This window comes from Chlorocebus sabaeus, chromosome 14, assembly GCF_047675955.1.
Source record: "Chlorocebus sabaeus isolate Y175 chromosome 14, mChlSab1.0.hap1, whole genome shotgun sequence".
Taxonomy (NCBI): Eukaryota; Metazoa; Chordata; class Mammalia; order Primates; family Cercopithecidae; genus Chlorocebus; species Chlorocebus sabaeus.
In genome coordinates this window covers 86,251,754-86,275,058 of record NC_132917.1, presented here as the reverse complement: position 1 = coordinate 86,275,058, position 23,305 = coordinate 86,251,754, and the positions used below count along the sequence as shown (strand labels likewise).

Sequence of the window (23,305 nt, the reverse complement as noted above, 5' to 3'; positions counted from 1 at the left end):
TCCAATTCATGTTTCCTGCACCAGACACTGTTTATCACTTTAACATGATTGTCTTCACAGGGAATTGAACTAAACCTTTCATCTCTAATGCTGTGTATCCTCTAAACATTTAATACTACTCAAGGTATGCTGATTTTACCTCATTCACTAACTTATTCAAATACTTTCTGAATGCCTACTACTTAATCCCAGACATTAAGCTCGGCACCGGGGATACAGAGACGAAAGGCATTCTCTACCTTCAGGGTGCTCAACCTAATGGAGAAAGCAGATAACCAACAAATGATTATTCCACCACTGCCACTGTCTTAGTTCAGGATTTTAATATTTTGACTTACACAATCACACTGGCTTCCTCATCTACCGACAAGTTATACTATGAAAACGAGAAGTGTGTATTTCCCTGTGAGCTTTGGGAAGCAGAGCGATGTGGGGGACGGGAGTAGTTTAGATATGATGAGTCTGAAATTAGTACTTCCACCAACAAACTCAGGAGGGCAGAGTCACATCTGTTTTGCTCACCACTGTATGGACAAGCACTAAGCACAATACCCACCACACTCCATAAATCCTCGCTCCAAACTACAGAACAAAGAGGGAGCTGGAAATACAACGTGGAGTTCAAAGTAAAGGGATCTTGGCTAGATACACAAGAGTGCCAAATGGATTATAACAGTCACTGAAACAGAAGAGTGTACACAATAAAAAAAGAAAATGAGCATAAAAATCTAAGAAAGACACCCATACTTAAGAAGTGGATCAAGGCCGGACACGGTAGCTCACACCTGTAATCCCAGGACTTTGGGAGGACAAGGCAGGTGGATCACGAGGTCAGGAGTTCAAGACCAGCCCGGCCAAGATGGTAAAACCCCATCTCTACTAAAACTACAAAAAGTAGCCAGGTGCAGTGGCAGGCACCTGTAATCCCAGCTACTCAGGAGGCTGAGGCAGACTTGCTTGAACCCGGGCAGCAGAGGTTGCAGTGAGCCAAGACTGCACCACTGCACTCCAGCCTGGACAACAGAGTGAGACTCCATCTCAAACAAAAACAAAAAAAGAAGCGGATCAAGGGCAAGCAGCAGTGGCTTACACCTGCAATCCCAGAGATTTCAGAGGCCGCGGAGGGATGTTTGCTTGAGCCCAGAAATTGGAGACCAGCTTGGGCAATGCAGTGAGACAAGACCCAGTTCTCTACAAAAACTAAAAATTAAAAAACATTGGCCAGGCATGGTGGCACACTCCTGTAGTCCAAGCTACTTGTGAGGCTGAGGCAAGAGGATCACTTGAGCACAGGGGTTCCAGGCTGCAGTGAGCTATGACTGCACCATTGCACTCCAGCCTGGGTGACAGCATGATGCGCTGTTTCAAAAAAAAGGAAGAGAAAGATGTGGATAGAGAGGTAGTGAAGGAAACTTTAGTTATAGAAGTAAAGATCTAAGAGCATGGTGTCACAAAAAATCAAATGGGGAAAATATTAAGATGAAGAGCAAATAAATAAAGAATTTTAAAAGGTTAGTGTTGTGATCAAAGCTAACTCCACACTTTAAAAGGCTTATCATCCAAATATTGAGGGTCTTCAAATGGCTACTTAAATATTAGCTATGAAAGCCCGGTTTAATTTACATTTAAAATAGTATTATATAAGTAATGTAACTACCTGTCCTTACCGGTATATGAGGTTCAGCTATGTCCTTCTGAAAATATTTGGGGTATGAATTAACAATAAACTTGGCTGCATTCTCCCCAGATTTCTTTGCCAGTAAAAATGAATGCTACATAAAGAAAAAGATTTAAATACATGTAATTTAGACTCAAGCAAGATTACAGTTACACTTTCAGCAATAATTTCTCCCCCCTTACAAAAAAAAAATGCAACGACAAACAGAATCCCAATGAAAAATTATAGAATATCCCACCTTTTCTACTGTGCTACAATTTCAGTTAGCATCTTACACACAGATTGAAATATATAAAAAGCAAGTCATTTAAACTGAGTGGGTCACTCCAGTGTGAAAAAGCCCTAAGTATTAGAAACCAAAACCAAAAATCCTCTCCCCATTGACGATATGTACATCTTTTTGAAAAAAGTAGTAAAGGATTCACAAAGTCTATCAATTTCTCAGCATTTGTAAACCTTTCCCAGGTTCTTACAACTAAATTATTTATGTACTGTTGTGCGCAAACCAGCGAGATAAAAGACTAGAAAATTATATGAAAATACTCACAGATTCCAAAGAGGATGTTGGTATAAGGTAAGGATCATCTTGAAATGCATAAGGCACAGCTGTGGTATCCTGTGGAAAAGACATAATACAATTTCTGTATTTATTCTGAAGACAGCTCACTGTAACTTTTAGCTCCTGGGCTCAAGGGATTCTCCTGCCTCAGCCTCCCAAGTAGCCTGGGCTACAGGTGTGTGCCACCACAGCTGGCTATTTAAAAAATTTTTTTGTAGAGAGGGTGTCTTGCTGTGTCACCCAAGCTGGTCTCAAACTCCTGGTCTCAAGCAGTTCTCTCACCTCTGCCTTACAAATGGCTAGGATTATAGATGTGAGCCACTGCATCCAGTCCACAAGTCTTTTCAGCTAAACTTTTAAGAGGATCTTGTGAGTTTTGAGTAACAAAAATTCTGTAAGTTTTAATTATGTATGTAACCTACATGCGCAAATGTATGAGGGCATATATACATGTGTATATAGAGAAAAAAGACAAACACCTGCACTGTACTCCCAGCTCTACAAGACTTGCCTTTAATTACGCAAAGCAAACAATGGCTTAAGCTGTACCCCCCCGCCACCATGGCTGATTTTAATATTTAAGTTTGCTATCACTGGGGACTATTTCTGTTTTAAACTCTAGGTAAGAATCATCTGAATTAACTAGTCCTAACAGCAGAATCCCAGAATAGGATTTCCTCCAAAGCAAGGTCACTATCTACCCACGCTCATCTTTACCAAGAGTCCCTCCTCCAAATGGGAGATACCACCGCACCCCCTCAGGAGTGAACAGCAGCAGCTTCTCCCACGTCCTGTTGCCCATTAAAATTGCTCCCTAAACCTGAGCATAATCAACTCTCCAATACCACCAGGGGCCCCACTGAGAAATACCCCAGAATTGCTTTCTCTATTCTTCTCTTCTGTGTCTGAGTGCCTTACTTGGGCCTTTATTACAAACAAAAACTTATCCTATATCCTTAACCCTGTCTTACTGACCTGGACTCCTTGGGCAGGGGGCACAGAAGCTTCCCTGCAGCTCTCAAGGGAAAGCTGCTCATACCTGGAGCCTGGAGGGAGTATGTTATTTTGACCTAGCTTTCTGCTACCCCTTTCAAAAACCCCTTTCCCTTGAGCCTCACCTTAGCAGCCCTGTGGTGAACTTCAGTTTTTAATTATACTAACGGAAAGCCAATGTTGAATTCTTAAGAGTGATATGATCCAGGGTCACTACAGCTGCTGAACTGAGACCAGTTGTACGGAGTTGAAGTGGGAGACGATAGAGACTGTTGCGATTAATCCAGACTTGTAAGACAACAATCACCAAGGTGATCGGCGGTGATATCAAGCATCTAAAATTTTGATATTGTGCAGAAAAGAGTTAACAGGCCTGAAACCACTATCCTTAGAAAGGTCTGCTTCCAAGGCTGGCCCTTGGCTGCCATCTGGGAACCTGGATATTGGAAGGGTTCCCACCATTCCCAAACTGCTAACAATGGTTCACTGTGCCTAACCTGTTTGTATAATGTGTTTTGTGCCAAATATCTGCTTTCCTGGTCTACATGGCCAGCCTCCCCTAAAAACTCTGGCACTGGGTCTCCAATGAGCTTTGGTAGACACTTCGCATGTGTTGTCACAAGTCATTGATGGAGGAATTAAGCATGTCCTGTGTTGAATCTTCTGGAGACGTCTTTTGGAAGCTTGTCACTGATTTCTTCTGGTCTTTATCCCATGAGCCTTTTCTCTTTCCTGACTTTGCTTTGTATCTTCTTGCTGTCTTAACTCTCAGTTGGGAGTGGTCACGGAGACCTCGCACATCTTTTGAAGGGATAAACAAAGGCTTTGCTAACATGACTCCCAGGATTTTGGCCTGAGCAGCTATTAAGAATGGAGTTGCCATTAATGAGATGGCAAAGAAATGTATGAGGAATGTTTGGAGGGAAAGGGGTTTGGTTTTGGATATGTTAAGATCTTTATCACACTTTCAAGTGGAAAGGTTTCCTATTCTCCACATTGCCGTCTTTTCTAAAATGTCTGCTTAGAATTCCTTTCCCCCCATCCTGGCTAACACAGTGAAACTCTGTCTCTACTAAAAATACAAAAATTAGCCGGGCGTTGATGGTGGGCACCTGTAGTCCCAGCTACTCAGGAGGCTGAGGCAGAAGAATGACGTGAACCTCGGAGGCAGAGCTTGCAGTGAGCCGAGAACGCGCCACTGCACTCCAGCCTCGGTGACAGAGGGAGACTCCATCTCTTTAAAAAAAAAAAAAAAAAAAAAGAATTCCATTCCCAGTCTCAGCGAAGTAACCCCTTCTCAGTGCTACCTCAGTCTTCCCCTCTAGAACTACACAATAACTGTGTCTAATTCTATATCCAGCACAGTGCTTGATAAGCATCATAAGGGCACAATATATGGTTGCTGAATGAATGGATAAACGAATAACTCTTGGATTTCAAGGGCCAGGTAAGTCACAATTCTACACATAATTTCTATAACTTCTTTGACTTGAAGGTGGCCCTGGACCATCCTCATTAAAATGTTGAGAATATCTCAGCGGTCCAATTCTATGTTTACATTTCAGGTGCCTATTTATGGATAAGTGAGCTACTGAAAACCTCAATGCTTTGCAAGTAGGGAGATGTAGTAAAGCACTTTTTCAGAAACTGGTAGAGTATACTAATGCACATTAGCCCTGACACTATCTTTACTAGCTCCATCTTTATTTTATATTTAATTTATTTTTTGTGGGGGCAAGACAGGGTCTCACTTTGTGGAGTACAGTGGTGCGATCCTGGCTCACCGCAACTTCCACCTCCACCTCCCAGGATCAAGTAAGCCTCACCTCAGCCTCCCAAGTAGCTGGGACTACAGGCCCATACTACCATGCTCAGCTAATTTTTGTGTTTTTTGTAGAGACAGGGTTTAACCACATTGCCCACACTGATCTCAAAGTCCCAAGCTCACAGGATCCACCCGCTTTGACCTCCCAAACTGCTGGGATTACAGGCATGAGCTACTATGCCCTGCCTAGTAGTTTCATTTTTAGATGTAGTTTAACATCTACAATAGAAGAACAATTCTGTGTACTTGTAATAATCAACTTAAGGAGGATCAATATCCATACAGATACTGTGGCAGAAAAAAAGACTTAATTATTTTAGACTTTTCCCCACAGATGAAATTAAAAGTTTTCGGTTAATAAAAACTACAACCAAGCAGAAAGTTCCATTTCTGATGCATTTACCAAAGTTTCAGTGTATCTACCAGACTACAAACTCTATTCTTGAGTTGCCAACAGAACAAACTTCATGTCAATGAAATCAACAATATAGTAGCAGTAACAAAATACCATGTACCAAGCATTTCCTTTGTCCCAGACTCTGTCCTAAATCTTCTTATGTATATTTAATTCATTTGTTAATAATTCCCATTGCAACCTTGAGGTTTGGTGTTATAATAAACCCCCATTTTATAAGTTAGGAAACAGAAGTTATCAAGAGGTAAAGTAACTTGCCTAAGATCATAAAGCTAGTTGCTTGGCTATTAAACCAGTAGGCTCCAGGACCCAGATTATTAATCACTGCATGATTGTCAGCATGACAGGTACATTATTTGTCCAAGTTGGTATACTACAGCCAAATCATCTCCTAAGAACATATATTTCAACAAGCCCTTCCAGGGATTAAAGATCACTGGTATGGTAGAAAAACACTGCATTTCAAGGTAAAAGATGTGGAATTAAGCCTTTAATTAAGGCTTTAACATCGTAACCAGTCACTGGCCACTTTCAAAACCTTAGCTTCCTCATTTGCCAAATGAAGGGATTTGATAATTTTAATTTTTCTTTTTTTTTTTTTTTTGAGACAGAGTCTCACTAACTCACCCAGGCTGGACTGCAGTGATACGACCTTGACTCACTGCAACCTCTGCCTCTGGGATTCAAGAGATTCTCTTGCCTCAGCCTCCTGAGAAGGTAGGACTACAGGCGCCACCATGCCTCGTAATTTTTGTTTCTGTTGTTTTGGTAGAGACAGGGTTTCACCATGTTCACTGGGCTGGTCTCCAACTCCTGGCCTCAAGCAATCCACCTGCCTTGGTCTCCCAAAGTGATGGGATTAGTGATGGGATTACAGGTGTGAGCCACAGCACCCAGCCAATAATTTCACTCTTAAAAAAAAAGAAAAAGAAAAAAATTGGGTATGGTGGCTCACACCTGTAATCCCAGCACTTTGGGAGGCGAAAGCAGGTGGATCACCTGAGGTCTGGAGTTCGAGACCAGTCTGACCAACATGAAGAAACCCCGTCTCTACTAAAAATACAAAATTAGCTGGGCGTGGTGGCACATGCCTGTAATCCCAGCTACTCAGGAGGCTGAGACAGAAGAATCGCTTGAACCCGGGAGGTGGAGGATGCGGTGAGCTGAGATCATGCCATTGCACTCCAGCATGGGCAACAAGAGCAAAACTGTCTCAAAACAAACAAACACACGAACAAAAAACAGATGGGGGTCTTGCTATGCTGCCCAAACTGGTTTTGAACTCCTTATGTCAAGTGATCTTCCTGCTTTCGCCTCCAAAAGTGTTGGGATTACATTCATGAGCCACCTGGCTCAGCTGGATTAGATAATTTTAAAGAAACTTTCTAGATCCACAACAGTTTAATTCTGAATAATGAACAGGTATGAGTATTAAATGTTATTAGCCAAGTTAAAAAGTATGTTATTGGCCAAGTTTTAGGTTAAAAAAAAAAACTAAAATCCTACTTACCCTGTTTACTGTGGATGCAAGTGCCTGAAGAACAGCTACTTTATCCCTAAGAATAAGAACCACAAGTTAATCCTCATCAGGGCTCTTCACAGCCACAAACTGAACAAGTGATTCTACTCTCAGTGTATTGGCCAATAACAAAGTGCACATCTCATCTGAAGCTGGTTCATATGTCACAAGGTCACTAGAATAAATTAGAAATGAAGAAAACTGCCAGTTCTTTTCCCTAGTTGGTACATGTTCTCTCTTTGCTATGCCTGTCCTCTCTGGCCTGGTGGATAATGCTATAACCCAGGGCTAGTGATTTCCATCCTCCCCTTATAAAACTATCTGGCCTACTTCCTCTATCCACTTTCCTATGGATTCTTACTGCGGCTTTCAGGACTACTGTTGCCTTTACTAACTTAACTGGTAGCTCTTGATTCAGTTATACAAGAATAAACCATAGGCTTCATTCTGGACCTATTGCATCAAAGCCTCCCAAGATCCACGGAGGACTGTCACACACATTCTTACTGAATTCCCAGATAATTCTGATGCACCCTCCTGGTTGAGAACCTCTCAACCACATATAACCTTATGGTAAGAATTGCAGGCCAGCTGTCCACTGCACCTCTGAATAGAGACCTTCACTGAACTATTAGAAAAGGCTTCACTGGAATAAATGACAGACAAGATAATTCGATCTCAAATGTATTTTTGCTCCTATGTTAGATTTTACGTGTTTCCTTTCCAAAAGGGAATTATACCAAGAGTATTTTTCTAAATAAAGTTTAACATAACATTCTTAAGACTATAAGTCATCTGAGAAAAACAAAAGTACAGGAAACTTTATATTTCATCAAAACTAATTCCCTGATGTATATAATATCCACAAGATTTTCTTTCCACATTTAGAAATCACATTTATGTCACTTCAGCAAGTGTGATGACGACACATTCTCTCATCTCTCAGCATTCCCTCAGATCTTTCATTAGCCTATTTAAGTCTTAGCAAGTTAGCATACTTTCCTAACACATTGAACAAATGGCAGTGAAAAAATGATGGCAGATTACTCACTAATTCGCTTTCTTAAAAGGGTTACTTAAAAAAGTTATCATAAATTATTTTAAAAAAATAAACTAGAACATTACAGGTTAACCTAAAGTGTCTGGTGTCATCTTGTGACCCCTCTCCACGATGAATTTGGTATTTGTATTTCCAGAACTTTTAAAGTATTTTTACACATACATCTCCCTAAAAAACGTAAACACACTGTCATTCTGCATGTGTCTACGTAAGTTTGACTGCATTATCCATGTTATTAAATATAGAGCTAACTAATTCCTTTCAATGTAAAAAGTTATTGTATGATAACCCTTTAAAATTATTCACTTTTCAATGGGCATTCAGGCTGTTTCAACCTGTTACTATTCCCAAGTAATAAACAGTCTTGTCCATGTATATATGCAAATGTTCCTCCAAAGTGGCTAACCAGTAAGGTATGCACATTTCCAATTCTGATTCTGCCAAATTTCCTGCCAAACAGCTGTTCCAATTTACTGTCCCACAAACAAACGTATTTCTCCAAATCCTCTCTCTGCCAATCGGTAAGTTTTAATTTGCACTTCTTTTATGATCCCAGTTACCTATGCATTGACATAACTGGGCTCCCTGGCTCCCTAAAATAATCACACAATTCAGATTAATAAAGTTTTTTAAAAAGGCTTTTTAATGAATCCGAGTCTTTAGGTCACACAATTTTAAGACCTAGCTTTTTAAGGGGCCATTAAATGTGTTCAGTAGTACTACACTGTAACAAGCACTTTTGAAGTTTTAGTTCCTACATATTCAACAAATGTTGAATAAATGAGATGAGGCAATTTGTTCAAGGATACATCCATTGAATAAAAAAGCTAAATTTTGCTGTCCACACCATTTACTTTATTTTACCACATTAGAGATAATAAAGACAGTAATTTTGTCTGCTCTTCCAACCATGTGAGAGAACTTCCTTTAAAAAAATTATGATGATGTTCATGTATAACCATGTATTATTAACCACGTAAATACTAACCCACACTAATTCAAAATATCTTTCAATTGTTCTTTTAAGTAAATCTCATTGCTCATTCACTCACTATTCTCCACCTTTCTATTTTTTGTCCTTTAAACTCCTAGCTTCTCCCCACTCAGCTACTCTCTCTTCAAGAATGCTCTCCTATTGCTCTTCCCATCACTGTCTCCTTACTTAACCCTTATGTTTCTCTCATAGTAAGCACTCAACCATTTGCTGAATGAACACTGATAGAATACTTACCAAGTTTTCTTTTTTGGAATTACTACTTCTTCAATCCCTAATGTAAAAAATAAAACATGATTCAGTTTCCTAGTACTACAATGGAATCCAACGTGTTGATATAAAAATAGAATTCAACATATTTTAAAATATACCTGTTATATCAGTTCCTTCAACCTTTGAGAGGGTTGCACTACCAGAATAAAATCTGCAAAAAAACAAAAGCCTTAAAGCTAATAGTCCTTAATGAAGTACCCAGCTCACCTCCACCTGTGTGTACTTTGAGCCCAAATTCTCCAATTATCACGGATTAAACTGGATAACTCATGTCAATGAATGCTGAGAAGACAGTCTGTACAGCATGTTCAGTATCATTAACGAATGGATACAAGATATAGACAAGACTGTCAAAACTGTTTTTTTTTTTTTTTAGAGACAGGGTCTTGCTCCATTGACCAGCCTTTAGTGCAGTGGTGCAATTATAGCTCACTGAACCCTTAAACTCCTGGGCTCAAGTGACCCTCCTGCTTCAGCCTCCTGAGTAACTAGGACTACAGGCATATGCCACCATGCCCATCTAGTCAAAATTTTTGGAAGCAAGCAATCTCATTACATAAATGGCAAAGGGGGAGGAAAGTTTTTAATGGCCCTTGAACAATCTGGTTTGAAATGCAAGAATTTCAACTTCAGGAACCAAAACACTATGACATTAAAAAGAACAATTTAGTGAGCTCTTGCTTCTATATAGTTACTGCCCTGATCAGAAAGGACTACCTCACTTAAAGCAATTACAACATAGGGAAGATCACCCATGGCTTTTCATTCCACTTCCTTCAACAATCAAGAACGTACCAAACACATAAAGCCTGATTCAGACTTGGAATTGCTAATATTTTCTATTTTCAGAGGTTCAATATGAAATTTTTGGCACCGGTAACATTCGGAAAGTTGTCAAGATGTGATTGCATAGAAAGATACTTCCTCCAGTAGTATCTGGTTTCAGGTATCATTTTAAAACAAGAATACCCCTCTAAGCTAAGGACATTTCAGAAAGAGATCAACTCTTTCAAGTCACGCTATTTGTTTCTCATGACCTTAAAACAGAGATCATGGTTATTTTGAGAACGGATGCTGAGGGAGAGATTCTGCTTCAAGCAAAGAAAACGAGTAGAAAAATGCTAACGAGGGCTACCAGGAAAAGAAGGACTGACATTGAATGGCAGCACAAAGGCTTCTGCAATATCAGATGGAGTGGTTTCTCTTTCTTGAGGGGAACTAAGGGAGAGTACATATAAAAAAAAAATTGTAAATTACATATCTCACTTATATCTCACAAACTTTTCGGATGGTTATTACCAACTCCAGTCTGCAGATGAGGAAATCTGTCTACTATCATCCAATTAAGTGAATGGTAAACACTAAATCTAAAATTAGGCTTTCAGCAAGTTTTCACTACAAATTACTGACTCTCATATTCCCACAATGCCACTGTGTGTACTGAGTGAAAAAAATATTACATAAATAGGTCATACAGGTTCCCAGCTATAGCTAATCACAGATCAAAAGGGCATGGTGAGATCTTTTAGACTTTTCTGCTTTTATGAAAACCTGATAACTTCTTTAGCCAAAGACCCCACCGTGGCGACCAGAGATCGCCTTTTATGTGGGAAGATTTTGTACTTTCTCCTCGCTCCTCCTGACTGGGTTAAAATAAGTAATGGCGGATAATTTTTAATTTGGGGTAGTGCTGCTAATAGCCACACTCACTGGAACGTAAGCTTCATGAGGGCAGGGACCCAGCTTTGCGGGTGGTAACTACAGAATACTGCAAGCAACCAATAAGTATTTCTCTAATGAAAAATGCGTTGCGAATCCTATTTCAAAGGGCCATCTCCGCGTACCTAGCCTTAAGGGCACGCGGCCCCAAGGGCGCGCATGAGCAAACCACTTCATCATGCCTACGCCCACAGCAAGCTGGGAAACATAGGACTAAGGTGACTCTGCAGTCGTCTTATCGGATACCTCTAAGCGTCTCTTACCTGCAGCTGCGTGCCTGTTCACACAGACCCGCCCGCCGACCTGTCAGCGGCTGGCCAAGCCTGCTGCGGAGGCCCAGCCAGCGAACAGCAGCTACAGCCGCCATCTTTGACTTCTCTGCAGAGTATGTTGGGAAACCCCGCCTGGACCTTCAGGAAGGTGGGGCGAAGTGGGCGGGGAGCAGGGAACAGCTCCGCTATTGGCTGAAGCGGAAGAAGACGAAAGCAAACATAAAATGGGAGGTTGCAAGCTCATGGTTTGAAAGATTTTGTCACGGAAGCTAAAAGCTCTATACACCTCATGTGCCTCGGAGGAATTTTCTTAAATGATTATTTTGATGTCTTATATATCTTTTATTGTTTTCAAAATAAATGAGCGAGCAGAGAGTCGTACAACTATTTGTTCCCCCCCATGTAGAAGTGATCTCATCCAAGTAAATGTCGTTCCTGCGACCTCTTCCGCGCGCAAGCGCACTTTGAATCACGTGGTGCCTCCGAGCTTGAGGCTGAATTAAGAATAGTCAGGTGGTGAGTGGAACGTCTCTCTGGGTGTTGGAATTCAAAACGGACCTGGAGGATGTTGATCTCCAAGAACATGCCCTGGCGGCGGCTGCAGGGCATTTCCTTCGGGATGTATTCGGCTGAAGAGCTCAAGTAAGGAGTTGGTCGGGTAGCGTGCCCAGCCTGGCTCTTGAGGTCGGCGCCCTAAACTACGATTCCCAGAAGCCCTTGCGCCCAGTCAATCCTCTGAGTCCTGGCTTGTCTGGCGCTTGTCCTGCTGGGAGTCGTAGTTCTGGGAACGTTCCTGGGCCGGCGTGGACTGGCTAGAGTCCGGTGGGGCTGGGGGAAAGAGTTTGCGCTGGTAGTGGGGGAGTGTAAGGGTGGGGAGGTTCCAGGTCTGCAGCGTTATCGTCTGCCAGTCTCCTCGTTAACAAGCGTTTGTAGAATTAACCATAATGTACCTGACATGGTTAATTAGGCACGTAGTAAGTTTCCTCTTGTTTATAAAATGTTTGTCCTTCAAGTTAACTTCTCTTTGCTAGGACCCCGTTATATTCTCTGTCTGGTTGTTAAATCAAGGGAACTCTCTTTAGTCTTCATTTTGATCACGGTAGCATTTAACATTATCCAATGCACTCTCTTGAAACTTTCCTTTCTTCCAGAACCTTATTTGTCTTCAAGTTCTCCTATTTTTATGACAAATACTTCTACCTCCCTCTCTTCCTCTATCAGTCTTATAACCCCACAAACATTTATTAAGCATCCAGTTGTTTCCAGGCACCAAGCTAGGCGTTAATGACACATTGGTGAGCAAGGTCTGTACTTCGTTTTACTCCTTAAATGTTGATGTTCTTCAAGATTCTGTTCTGGTAATGTTGTTTTCCTCATGGTAAATATTGCCCCTTGACAATCTCACCACTTTCATGATTTGTAGTCTCAAATTTAAATCCCCAACGCAAATTTCTTTCCCTGATTTTCAGACCCATTTGTTCAGCTGTCTGGACATCTTTACTTAAATTTCACACAGAGATCTTAAATGCATATCAAAAACTCAACATGGCCGGGCGCGGTGGCTCACGCCTGTAATCCCAGCACTTTGGGAGGTTGAGGCCGGCGGATCACGAGAACGGGAGATCGAGACCATCCTGGCCAACATGGTGAAACCTCGTCTCGACTAAAAATACAAAAATTAGCTGGGCGCGGTGGCGGGCACCTGTAGTCCCAGCTACTTGGGAGGCTGAGGCAGGAGAATCGCTTGAACCCAGGAGGTGGAGGTTGCAGTGAGCCGAGATTGTGCCACTGCACTCCAGCCTGGCGACAAAGCAAGACTGTCTCAAAAAACAAAAACAAAAAGCAAAACAAAACAAAAAAAGCTCAACATGCACCCCTCTTCAAAGGGAGGGGTAACTTACCTCTCCAAAATGGTGTACCTAATGCAAGACGGTCACTAGAAACTGGAAAATAATTCTAGATCTCTCATGACATCTAACTTATTTATTGGGCTCTTACTTTGTGTCGCCTACATGTCTATTTGTTCTTTACTCTCCTTTTTCTCCCAGTTGCTACTGTGTTCCCTCTGGCCCTTATCTCATGTTTGAATTGTCTTTTCCTTCCACCTTCCCCTTACACCTCTCAAGTGCATACTCCACACTGCTGTCAAAATTATTCTTGCAAAGTGCAAATGTAGTCATGCTACTGTCACCCTTAAAACCCTCCAAAGTCTCCATTTCCCTCAGATAAAGGACATTTTCTTAGCATAGCCTGCACAGTCTCCCATGATCAGTCCAATGCTGATTTTAGCTATAACATCATCCCTTCTCCAGCCCTATTAAACTACTTGCATATTCCAGAAACTGCCATTCATATTTCAACATCTGGGTCTTTTTTTAAGCTATTCCCTCTGCCTGCAGTGTCCTTTTAGCCAAAAGGAGGTACTTCCCTCTGTCCCCTACCCAACACACACACCTGAAAGCTCAGTTCACCTCCCTCATTTTCTGAGGTCATTTTGCACATGTTACAGTGTGTCTGTCATGGTGCTTTAGTCACTTTTTGTGCTTACGTATATTTGTCTTCCTCCACTACTCTTGAGCTTCTTATATATGCCACACTTGTCTTTTATCCTCAAGTCTGAATAAATGGATGAATAAACTCCTGAGCTCTGGTGTCATTGGTAACAGTGTGCTGGCCCAGAAATTCCAGTTATATCATCACCGCCATAAGTGGATACGATTTTATCCAAAAGCAAAAGTGTTTTAAGTTTCCTGAATTTTTAAAAAGATAACTGTGGAGTTTTCAAACTGGTTTAGGGTTGAGTTAAAAATGGCCTGCAGGGGCCATTTCAGTCTCCTGTTACCTCTCTGATCTCACCTCTTCCGGCTACCCTGACCTCCTTGTTGCATCCAGAGCACCACGGGCACACATCCACCTCAGGACCGTTGCACTCCCTGCTTCTTCCTCCTTTAAAACCCTCTGCCCAGGTGACTGTATGGCCTGCTCCCTCAACTCCTTCAGCCTTTGCCCAAGTACCTGCTTAGTGGGCTTCTAGGACCACTTGACTACTCTGCTCTTCCCTTTCCCTGTATTATTTTTCGTCATAGCATTTCCTGCCATCTAACAGACTATACATTTATTTTGTGTCTGTTCCTCTTCCTCCAGTAGAATGTAAGGCCCTTAAGCATAGCGGTTCTTGTCTGTGTCCTTAGCACTTTATGCTATCTGGCACATAGTAAGCACTCAGTGGGTATTTGTTGAGTGTATGAATAGATGGATGGAGGAGCTAGCTGCTCAGTGCTTGGCACTTTCAGTCCTTAACGACACCCATTCTCAGTTCTTAACAACACTCATTTGTGGTGGCACCTCCGGTAAAAAATTCAGGCCCAGAGAACAAAATGTCTCTCTAGGAAGTGGCAAAGGTCTTCTTCAAACCTAAGTCTATTGATCTCAAACTCTGCTCTCTCCGGTGGAATCCTTGCTGGTTGCCCCTACTCTTCATCCCACTCCTGTAGTGGTGGGAGGGACTTTCTCCTCTACCTAACAAAGAGAGAGGAACTTTGTTCCAGACACTGTATTTTCTATATGTTATCTTCTAATCATCCTCATAGAGCTGCTGCAATGCCCAGACTTCAGGTGAGAAAAAAATTAGGTAGTTATCAAAGGACACAGTCAACAGAGTGAAAGGGCAACCCATGGAATGGGAGAAAATACTTGTAAATTATGTATCTGATGAGAGATTGTTATCTAGAACATAAAAGGAACTCCTACTACTCAACAACAACAATAACAAATTCAATTTTAAAATGGACAAAGGACTTAAATAGACATTTTTCCAAAGAAAACATACAGATGGCCAGCGAGCATGTGAAAAGATGTTGAACATAACCAATTATTAGGGAAACGCAAATAAAAAGCTCCTTCAATCCAGTAGGGTGCTACTATCAAAAAAACAAAGTAGTGTGTGTTGACAAGGGTGTGGAGAAAGTGGAACCTTTTTGTACACCATTAGTGGGAATGTAAAATGGTGCAACCACTATGGAAAACAGTAGGGTGGATTCTCAAAATATTAAAGACAAAATTACCATGTGATCCAGCAATTCTACCTCTGGATACATATCCAAAGAATTGAAAATAGGGTCTCAAAGAGATATTTGTATACCTATGTTCATAGCAGCGTTATTCACAATAGTGAAAAAGTGGATACTACCCTAGTGTCTTATCAATGGATGGGTTGATAGACAAAATGTGGTATGTACATGCAATGGGATATTGTTCAGCCATAAAAAAAGGAAAAAAGTTCTGACACATCCTATAACATGGATGAACCTTGAGGGCATTGTGATAGGTGAAATAAGCCAGTCACAAAAGGACAAGTACAGTGTGATTCCACTTAATATAAGGTACTTAGAGCAGTCAGATTAATCAAAACAGAAAGTAAAATGATGGTAGCAGAGGAGATGAAGAATTATTGTATAACGGGTACAGGGTTTCAGTTTTACAAGATGAAAAAGGGTTCTGCAGATGGAGAATGGTAATGGTAGCATAATGCAAATGTACTTAATACCACTGAACTGTACTAATTGAAACAGTTAAGATGATGAATATATATATATTTTATTACAGTTTCAAAAGTTAAGATTAAAGAACAAAAGGTAAGTAATTTGTTCAATGTTACCCAGTTCAAGGTTGCAGGTGGACTCTAGGTTTGTGGGAAGAGACCACACACACAACTTTTGAGTTAGATCAAGTTTCTCATGAAATTAGCTTACTGGCAGCAAGGTGACCATATAGACAACAGCCACAACAGCAGATCTGCCTCCATGTCGCCTTGACCCTTAGAATGACACTGGCCATGCCACATAGAATCTTCTAGATCTGAGCAGCTTAATTCCTGATAGACTAACATCGTTTTACACTCAGACCATGTCACCACTCTTGAAAACTTGACACTATTTTTGTGCTTTATTAAAGGGAGTGTTTACATCATTAGGGGACTCTCCTTTCAACCTTCAGATTTCCTCTAGCCTGTGAGATTGGGATGGTTTCTTTGTCTTTATTTTCTAAATCAGAAAGGAGAAAGTTGTAAAAGCAAAGTTAGCTTACTAAACATAGTTGTGTCCTATGGGAGCACCTTTCAAACCAAACATAAAATGTGATGAAACCTTTTTTAAGGTTTGACTATATGTGTTTAATGTTGTCAGATTTACTATTTCTCCATACAGGGATTGTTGCATCACATGCCCTTCATTGAACTACGTAGGCTTTGGAGTTAAGTCTATTCCATATCCTGCCTCCCCCACATTCTGTTTGTGTCACCTGGATTCGATCACCTAAATTCCCTGAGCCTTGGTTTCGTCCCCTGAAAAGTACATGTAGTGATGACCATTTCAGAGGATTAAGATCAAACTAAATAATGCGGCCAGGCATGGTGGCTCACTGCTGTAATCCCAGCACTTTAGGAGGCTGAGGCAGGCGCATCTGTAGAGCTCAGGAATTCAAGACCAGCCCGGGTAACATGGCGAAATCCTGTCTCTACAAAAAAAATATTAATCGAAAAATTAGTTGGGCATAGTGGCACTTGTCTGTGGTCCCAGCTACTCGGGAGGCTGAGGTGGGAGGATCACTGGAGCCCAGGAGTTCGAGGCTGCAGTGAGTCAAGGTTGCACCAGTGCACTCCAGCCTGGGCAACAAGAGTGAGACCTTGTTTAAAAAAAAAAAAAAAGACGAAATAATGCTGCCTGTGAAGCAGTGTATAGTAGATGCTTAACTCGTTTTTATAAAGTTTATCAATATACTTAGTGCAAGTTTTGTTCTAAATCTGTTTTTAAGATGTTACCACTCATTCATTTAGCACATATGTGTTTATTAACTGTTGGGTACCAACTCTGCACTTAGTGTTGGGGTCCACTGGTGAGCAAGGCAGACAGAGATTGTGCCCTCCAGAGCGATCAAGCAGGCATTAAATCATCACTTAACTATAGTTTTGTGCTGGAAAGGAAATATCAGAGAGGTTGGTAACCTTAGCTTTCCTCTTGGTCTTTTTTATCCCCTTAGGAAATTAAGTGTTAAATCCATTACGAACCCTCGGTACCTGGACAGCCTGGGGAACCCATCGGCAAATGGCCTGTACGATTTAGCTTTGGGTCCTGCAGATTCCAAAGAGGTGTGCTCCACCTGCGTGCAGGACTTCAACAACTGCTCCGGGCACCTGGGCCACATTGAGCTTCCACTCACGGTGTATAACCCTCTCCTCTTTGATGTAAGTGCTGCCTTAGTTGTGTGGGTCTCAGGGCTGCTGGTGGGATTTATGAGTTCTGCGTCTCTCCCACAAGTGTGGTCTAAGGACGTTAAGCCCCAGACACTCCAATGAAAGCATTCTGTAGAATGAGATTTTGAAGCTTTGAGCCAAATACAATAACTTCAACTTACCCTGTGGCCCTAAATAAATGAATATCAGTTTGCTTCCAGTTGAGTAGAGCCACAGCCTGATTCCATTCACGTGGAGGGCCAGGGAGGGTTCAGATTTATTCCCTACACCTTTTGTTTCAGGGGCTTTGTGCTCTTCAGAAATCTCAGTGGCACCTGCCTGGTAATAGAGAGAGCTTCAGTGTTCTCAAGGCCTCCCTGAGCCTTTCAGGTGTCTCTATAGGCTCTTGGGTGGTGGCAGGAGAAGCAAAGCCCCAGAAAGTCCAACAGTGAGGTCAAAATTAAGCTTCCGTGTAGAGTCATGCTTGTACATTTTCAGCTTTTTGTTTCAGCGAACCTCACTTGCAGGACTTTTTTTTTTTTAAGCTACACATATGTTGGTATACATGGACATGATTTTTGTCTGTTAATCATGTTAAAGAGAAGTGTCTTTTTTTTGTTTTTGTTTTTAAGACAGTGTTTCATTCTGTCTCCCAGACTGGAGTGCAGTGGCACGGTCTTGGCTCATTGTAACCCCTGCCTCCTGGATTCAAGTGATTCTTGTGCCTCAGCCTCCCAAGTAGCTGAGATTACAGGCACGTGCCACCATGCCCAGCTAATTTTTGTATTTTTACAAAAATTACAAGAGACAGGTTCACCATGTTGGCCAGGCTGGTCTCAAACTCCTGGCCTCAAGCGATCGATCCGCCCAGCTTGGCCTCCCAAAATGCTGGGATTACGGGCGTGAGCCACTGCACCTGGCTGAGAAGGGTCTTAATTAAATCTTGGAATAAAATAAAGATATTTGTCTACCTCAGGTCATACACCCAAAGTAAATTTCAAATCTAAATGGATTAAAATAAAACCTTAAAAGAAAATAGAGGGGAATATTTATCTGATTCTTAAGATAACAAAGACCTTTCTAAGCATGTAGGCTGAAGTAGAGTTTTTAAAGGAATAGACTGACTACACGAAGAAACTTGTGAGTATACTGAAAATCACCATGACTACTGTGTCTCTTTCTAATATCCTGTTCGTTTTTATTCCCTCTTCAGAAGCTGTACCTGCTGCTTCGGGGCTCTTGTTTAAACTGCCACATGCTGACTTGTCCCCGGGCCGTGATTCACCTTTTACTCTGCCAGCTAAGGGTTCTGGAAGTCGGGGCCCTACAAGCAGTCTACGAGCTTGAGAGAATTCTGAACAGGGTAGGTGGATAGTGGTGGTCACAGAAATCAGGAAACGCAAAGTGGTGGAGAACTAGAGATGCTTGTATATTGTCCTAGTTACCATGCCGATAGTCACCAGAACGTTTGATCTTTATATCTTATAACTGGATACCAATAGCTGAGTGTGAAAACAGGAAGCTATAAGAATAATAAAAGGAATGTTAATAGAAACAATAGTGAAATAACATTTAATCCATTTATGAGCTTTTTCTGATTTTCTGGACCAAGGATTCAGTCAAGGTTTATTCAATCAAAAGACATTGCTTTTGATGGTTACATCTCTTTGATTGGTCTTAAAGTAGAACATTGTAATGTAGAGAATTCTTTTTCATGATACTGACTTTTTTGGAGGCTCAAGGCCAGTTGTCTGATAGGATTTCTTACATTTTACATTGTCTGATTATTTCCTGTAATTAGATTCACTTTTTGGCAAGAATACAACCTACATGATACAGGGTACTTTGTATTGCATCATTTTAGGAGGCCTATGATATCAGGTTGTTCACCTGTTGGTAATGCTTACTTTGTTTACTTCTTGTGTTTGGTTTTTTGGTCTTTTTTTTTTTTTTTTGAGATGGAGTCTCGCTCTGTTGCCCAGGCTAGAGTGCAGTGGCCGGATCTCAGCTCACTGCAAGCTCCGCCTCCCGGGTTTACGCCATTCTCCTGCCTCAGCTTCCCGAGTAGCTGGGACTACAGGTGCCTGCCGCCTCGCCCGGCTAGTTTTTTGTATTTTTTTAGTAGAGACGGGGTTTCACCATGTTAGCCAGGATGGTCTCAATCTCCTGACCTCGTGATCCTCCCGTCTCAGCTTCCCAAAGTGCTGGGATTATAGGCTTGAGCCACCATGCCCGGCAGGTCTTTTTTTCTATTAACACATAATATTTATACATATTTTATGGGATACATAATGATGGTGTGATACAGACAATGTATAGTGATCAGATCAGGATAATTAGCATATCTATCACCTCAAACATTTATCATTTCTTTGTGTTGCGAACATGCAATATTCTCCTTCTAGCTGTTGAAACGATGTTATTGTTAGCTATGGTCATCCTATAATGGGGTAGAACACTAGAACTTATTCCCCTTGTCTAATTGTAATTTTATCTCCTTTAACAAATCTCTTCCTGTTCCCCTCTTTTCCCTACCCTTCTCAGGTTTTAGTGTTCTCTGTTCTACTTTTACTTCTATGAGATCAACTATTTTTGGCTTCCACATATGAGTAAGAACAGGTAGTGTTTAACTTTCTGTTCCTGGCTTATTTCACATGATGTCCTCCAGTTCCATCTATGTTGTTGCAAATGACAGGTTTTCATGCTTTATTATGGCTAAATAGTATTCCATTGTGTATATATTACAACATTTGCTTTATCCCTTTATCTATTATTGGACATATAGGTTGGTTCCATATCTTGGCTATTGTGAATAGTGCTGCCTCTTTGATATTCTAATTTCTTTTCTTTTGGATAATTGCCCAATAGTGGGATGCTGGATCATATGGTAGTTCTATTTGTAGTTTATTGAGAAACCCTCATATGTTTCCTGTAGTGGCTATACTAGTTTACATTCCCACCAACAGTGTATAAGAATTCCCTTTTCTCCACATCCTCACCAGCTTTGTTATTTTTTTGTCTTTTGGGGATAGCCATCCTAACTGGGATGAGATGAAACCTTATTGTGGTTTTGATTTGTGTTTTCCCAGTGACTAGTGACATTGAACATTTTTTCATATATTTGTTAGCCATTTGTGTGTGTTTTGAGAAATGTTTGTTGAGATGATTTGCCCATTTTTTAATTGAATTGTTTGGGATTTTTTGCTGTTGAGATGTTTGAGTTCCTTATATATTCTGCATATTAAGCCTCTGCCCCTAAGATGAATAGTTTGCAAATATTTTCTCTTATTCCGTAGCTTGTCTTTTTATTGACTGACTACTTTGCTGTGTGGAAGCTTTTTAGTTTGATATAATCCCATTTGTTTATTTTGGCTTTTGTTGCCTGTGCTTCGAGGTCTGATTCATAAAATATTTTTCCAGACCTTATATTTAGGTCATTGATCAATTTTGAGTTGATTTTTGTAGAGGGGAGGGGTGGAGATCTAGTTTCATTCTTCTGCATATGGATATCCAGTTTTCCCAGCATCATTTATTAAAGGCACTGTCCTTTTCCCCAGTGTATATTCTTGGCACTTTTTGCAAAAATCAGTTGGCTGTAGATATGTAGATTAATTTTTGGGTTCTCTGTTTTCATTGGCCTATGTTTCTGTTTTCATGCCAGTACCCTACTGTTTTGGTTACTACAGCTTTGTAGTATATTTTGAATTCTGGTAGTGTGATGCCTCTAGCTTCGTTCTTTTTGCTCAAGATTGCTTTGGCTGTTCAGGGTCTTTTGTGGTTCCATACAAATGTTACAATTTTTTGTTTTTCTGTTTCTGCAAAGAATGTCATTGGTATTTTGATAGGGATTGCACTGAATCTACAAATTGCTTTGGTTAGTGTAGTAATTTTAACAGTATTAATTATTCTAATCTATAAGTACGGGATGTTTTTCCATTTGTATCCTCTCCAGTTTCTTTCGTCAGTGTTTTGCAGTTTTCCAGAAGAGTCTTTCACATCCTTGGTTAAATTTATTCCTAGGTATTTTTTTGGTAGCTATTATAAATGGGATTGCCTTCTTAATTTCTTTTTCAGCTAATTCATTGTTTGTGTATAGAAATGCTACTGATTTTTTTTTAATCCTGCAACTTGACTGAATTTGTTTATGAGTTCTAAGAGGTTTTTGGTAGAGTCTAGGTTTTTCTGTATATAAGATTATGTTATCTGTAAACAGAGACATTTTTACATCCTTCTTTTCAATTTGGATGCCTTTTCTTTCTCTTGCCTAATTTCTCTGACTTGTTACTTTTGGATAAGGTGGGGTTGACCAGATCTCTATTGTAAAGAGATTTTTTTTCATAGTTGATATTTACATCAGAATTTCTGGTGCTATTAAAAATACCTTATTTGAATTTTCATTTTGTTTGTTGACATATAAAAATGTTATTGATTATATATGAAGCAACCTGGCAAAATTGTCTCATCAATTGTGACAGTTTGTCTGTAGATATTTTTAGATTTTCAATACAATCATATCTGCAAATACTGGCTTTTTTGTTCCTTTCCAATCCTTATATGTTTTCTTTTGGTGGCTAGGATCTACATTACTGTGTTGAAGTGGTAGTTGGTATCTTTGTCTTATTTCTTGTCACAAAGAAAAGTTGTTCCCCTTTCCTCTTCTCCTCCCTCTTCTTGGATACTTCAGTGCTGAAGACATAAGGTGGGCGGAGCAAGCTGGGATTCCACAAAGAGACCCAGCCTAGTATATGGTGTCTGAGCCCCAGGAGAGTGAGCAAAGCTTCGTGGGAAAGGTGTCCCTGCACAGGGGGGACTCAGCCAGAGCAGAGTGAGAGGGGATCCCTGCACGTGTGGGCAGCCCTGTGTGGAATACCAGAACTCGAGTAGGGTAAGGAGGATGTTAATTTGGAGATAAAGACACAGCTTAGAGTGTGAGAGCCCAAATCAGGTGAGAGGGTACCCATGCGGGGTGGCCCAGCATGGGGTGTGTGATCCCAAATATGATAAGGAGGGGGTCCACAAGGAGGGTGGACTCATGTGGAACTTGAGCTCAAGTTGGGTGAGGGCTCCATACAGAGGAGGGGATGACGGCGGCAGTGGTGGGAGAGTGGTTACATATAGGGAGAGAGAGATGTTGATGAATAAGTTCTTAATTGATTGAATATGTACTTAAGGATAATGGGGGCCAGGTTTTAACTATCAGAAAAGAGAGTTACAAATATATGAAAGAGAGAAGACAGAATTAATCCTGTATTGTTAAAATGGAATTAAAAGTTCTGGTGTAAAGTGTGTGTGTACACATGTATTTTCCCCTGGCCCTGTCCCTGGAAGGGCTTGGGGGAGTGATAGTAATGGGCACACCTAGCACCCCCTTCTTGTTTTCTAAATACCATTCTCCACTGAAAAAGCTTCTTGGAGAAATAGCTGATCTAGAGCTGGGACAGCGAAAGTACAAGACCAGTCTGGAATATCACATGCCAGAAAGGAAGTATGTGCCCAAAGAACAATGGGACATGTCCAAAGAACACAGAAGACTGTGTGAAGGGCCCACTCTGACCAAATCTAGGACAGTTCGAGCATATAATAAACGATGATACTGAATGATTATAACCCATAGAATGAAGTAGGAATCCATGAACCTACTTTTATGTTGATATAAATGAAAAAATGAATTGAGTGACTGAAGGTTTAAGTAACAGGCTACATACTCACCTTCAAAGTACCCTCCCCCGTATACACACACATAGTCTTTATTAATTACAAAGGTCAGAG

General features: G+C 40.9%; 2 protein-coding genes across 2 annotated transcripts in view; one reads left to right on the top strand and one right to left on the bottom strand.

Annotated features, from left to right (window-relative positions):
- PTCD3 (pentatricopeptide repeat domain 3) overlaps window positions 1-11,428 on the bottom strand; it is a 31,194-nt gene extending 19,766 nt beyond the window's left edge. The window contains exons 1-6 of the mRNA XM_007969990.3: window positions 11,299-11,428; window positions 9,415-9,467; window positions 9,281-9,317; window positions 6,981-7,026; window positions 2,226-2,294; window positions 1,668-1,772 (exon numbers count right to left, since the gene is read on the bottom strand). Of these exons, the coding sequence (XP_007968181.3) occupies window positions 1,668-1,772; window positions 2,226-2,294; window positions 6,981-7,026; window positions 9,281-9,317; window positions 9,415-9,467; window positions 11,299-11,402 (414 nt within the window). The 5' untranslated portion in view covers window positions 11,403-11,428. The remainder of the gene's footprint in view (window positions 1-1,667; window positions 1,773-2,225; window positions 2,295-6,980; window positions 7,027-9,280; window positions 9,318-9,414; window positions 9,468-11,298) is intronic.
- Window positions 11,429-11,762: 334 nt separating this feature from the next.
- Window positions 11,763-23,305, top strand: part of POLR1A (RNA polymerase I subunit A) — a 79,713-nt gene continuing 68,170 nt past the window's right edge. The window contains exons 1-3 of the mRNA XM_007969992.3: window positions 11,763-11,949; window positions 17,344-17,548; window positions 18,750-18,899. Coding sequence (XP_007968183.3) covers window positions 11,873-11,949; window positions 17,344-17,548; window positions 18,750-18,899 — 432 coding nt within the window. The 5' untranslated portion in view covers window positions 11,763-11,872. The remainder of the gene's footprint in view (window positions 11,950-17,343; window positions 17,549-18,749; window positions 18,900-23,305) is intronic.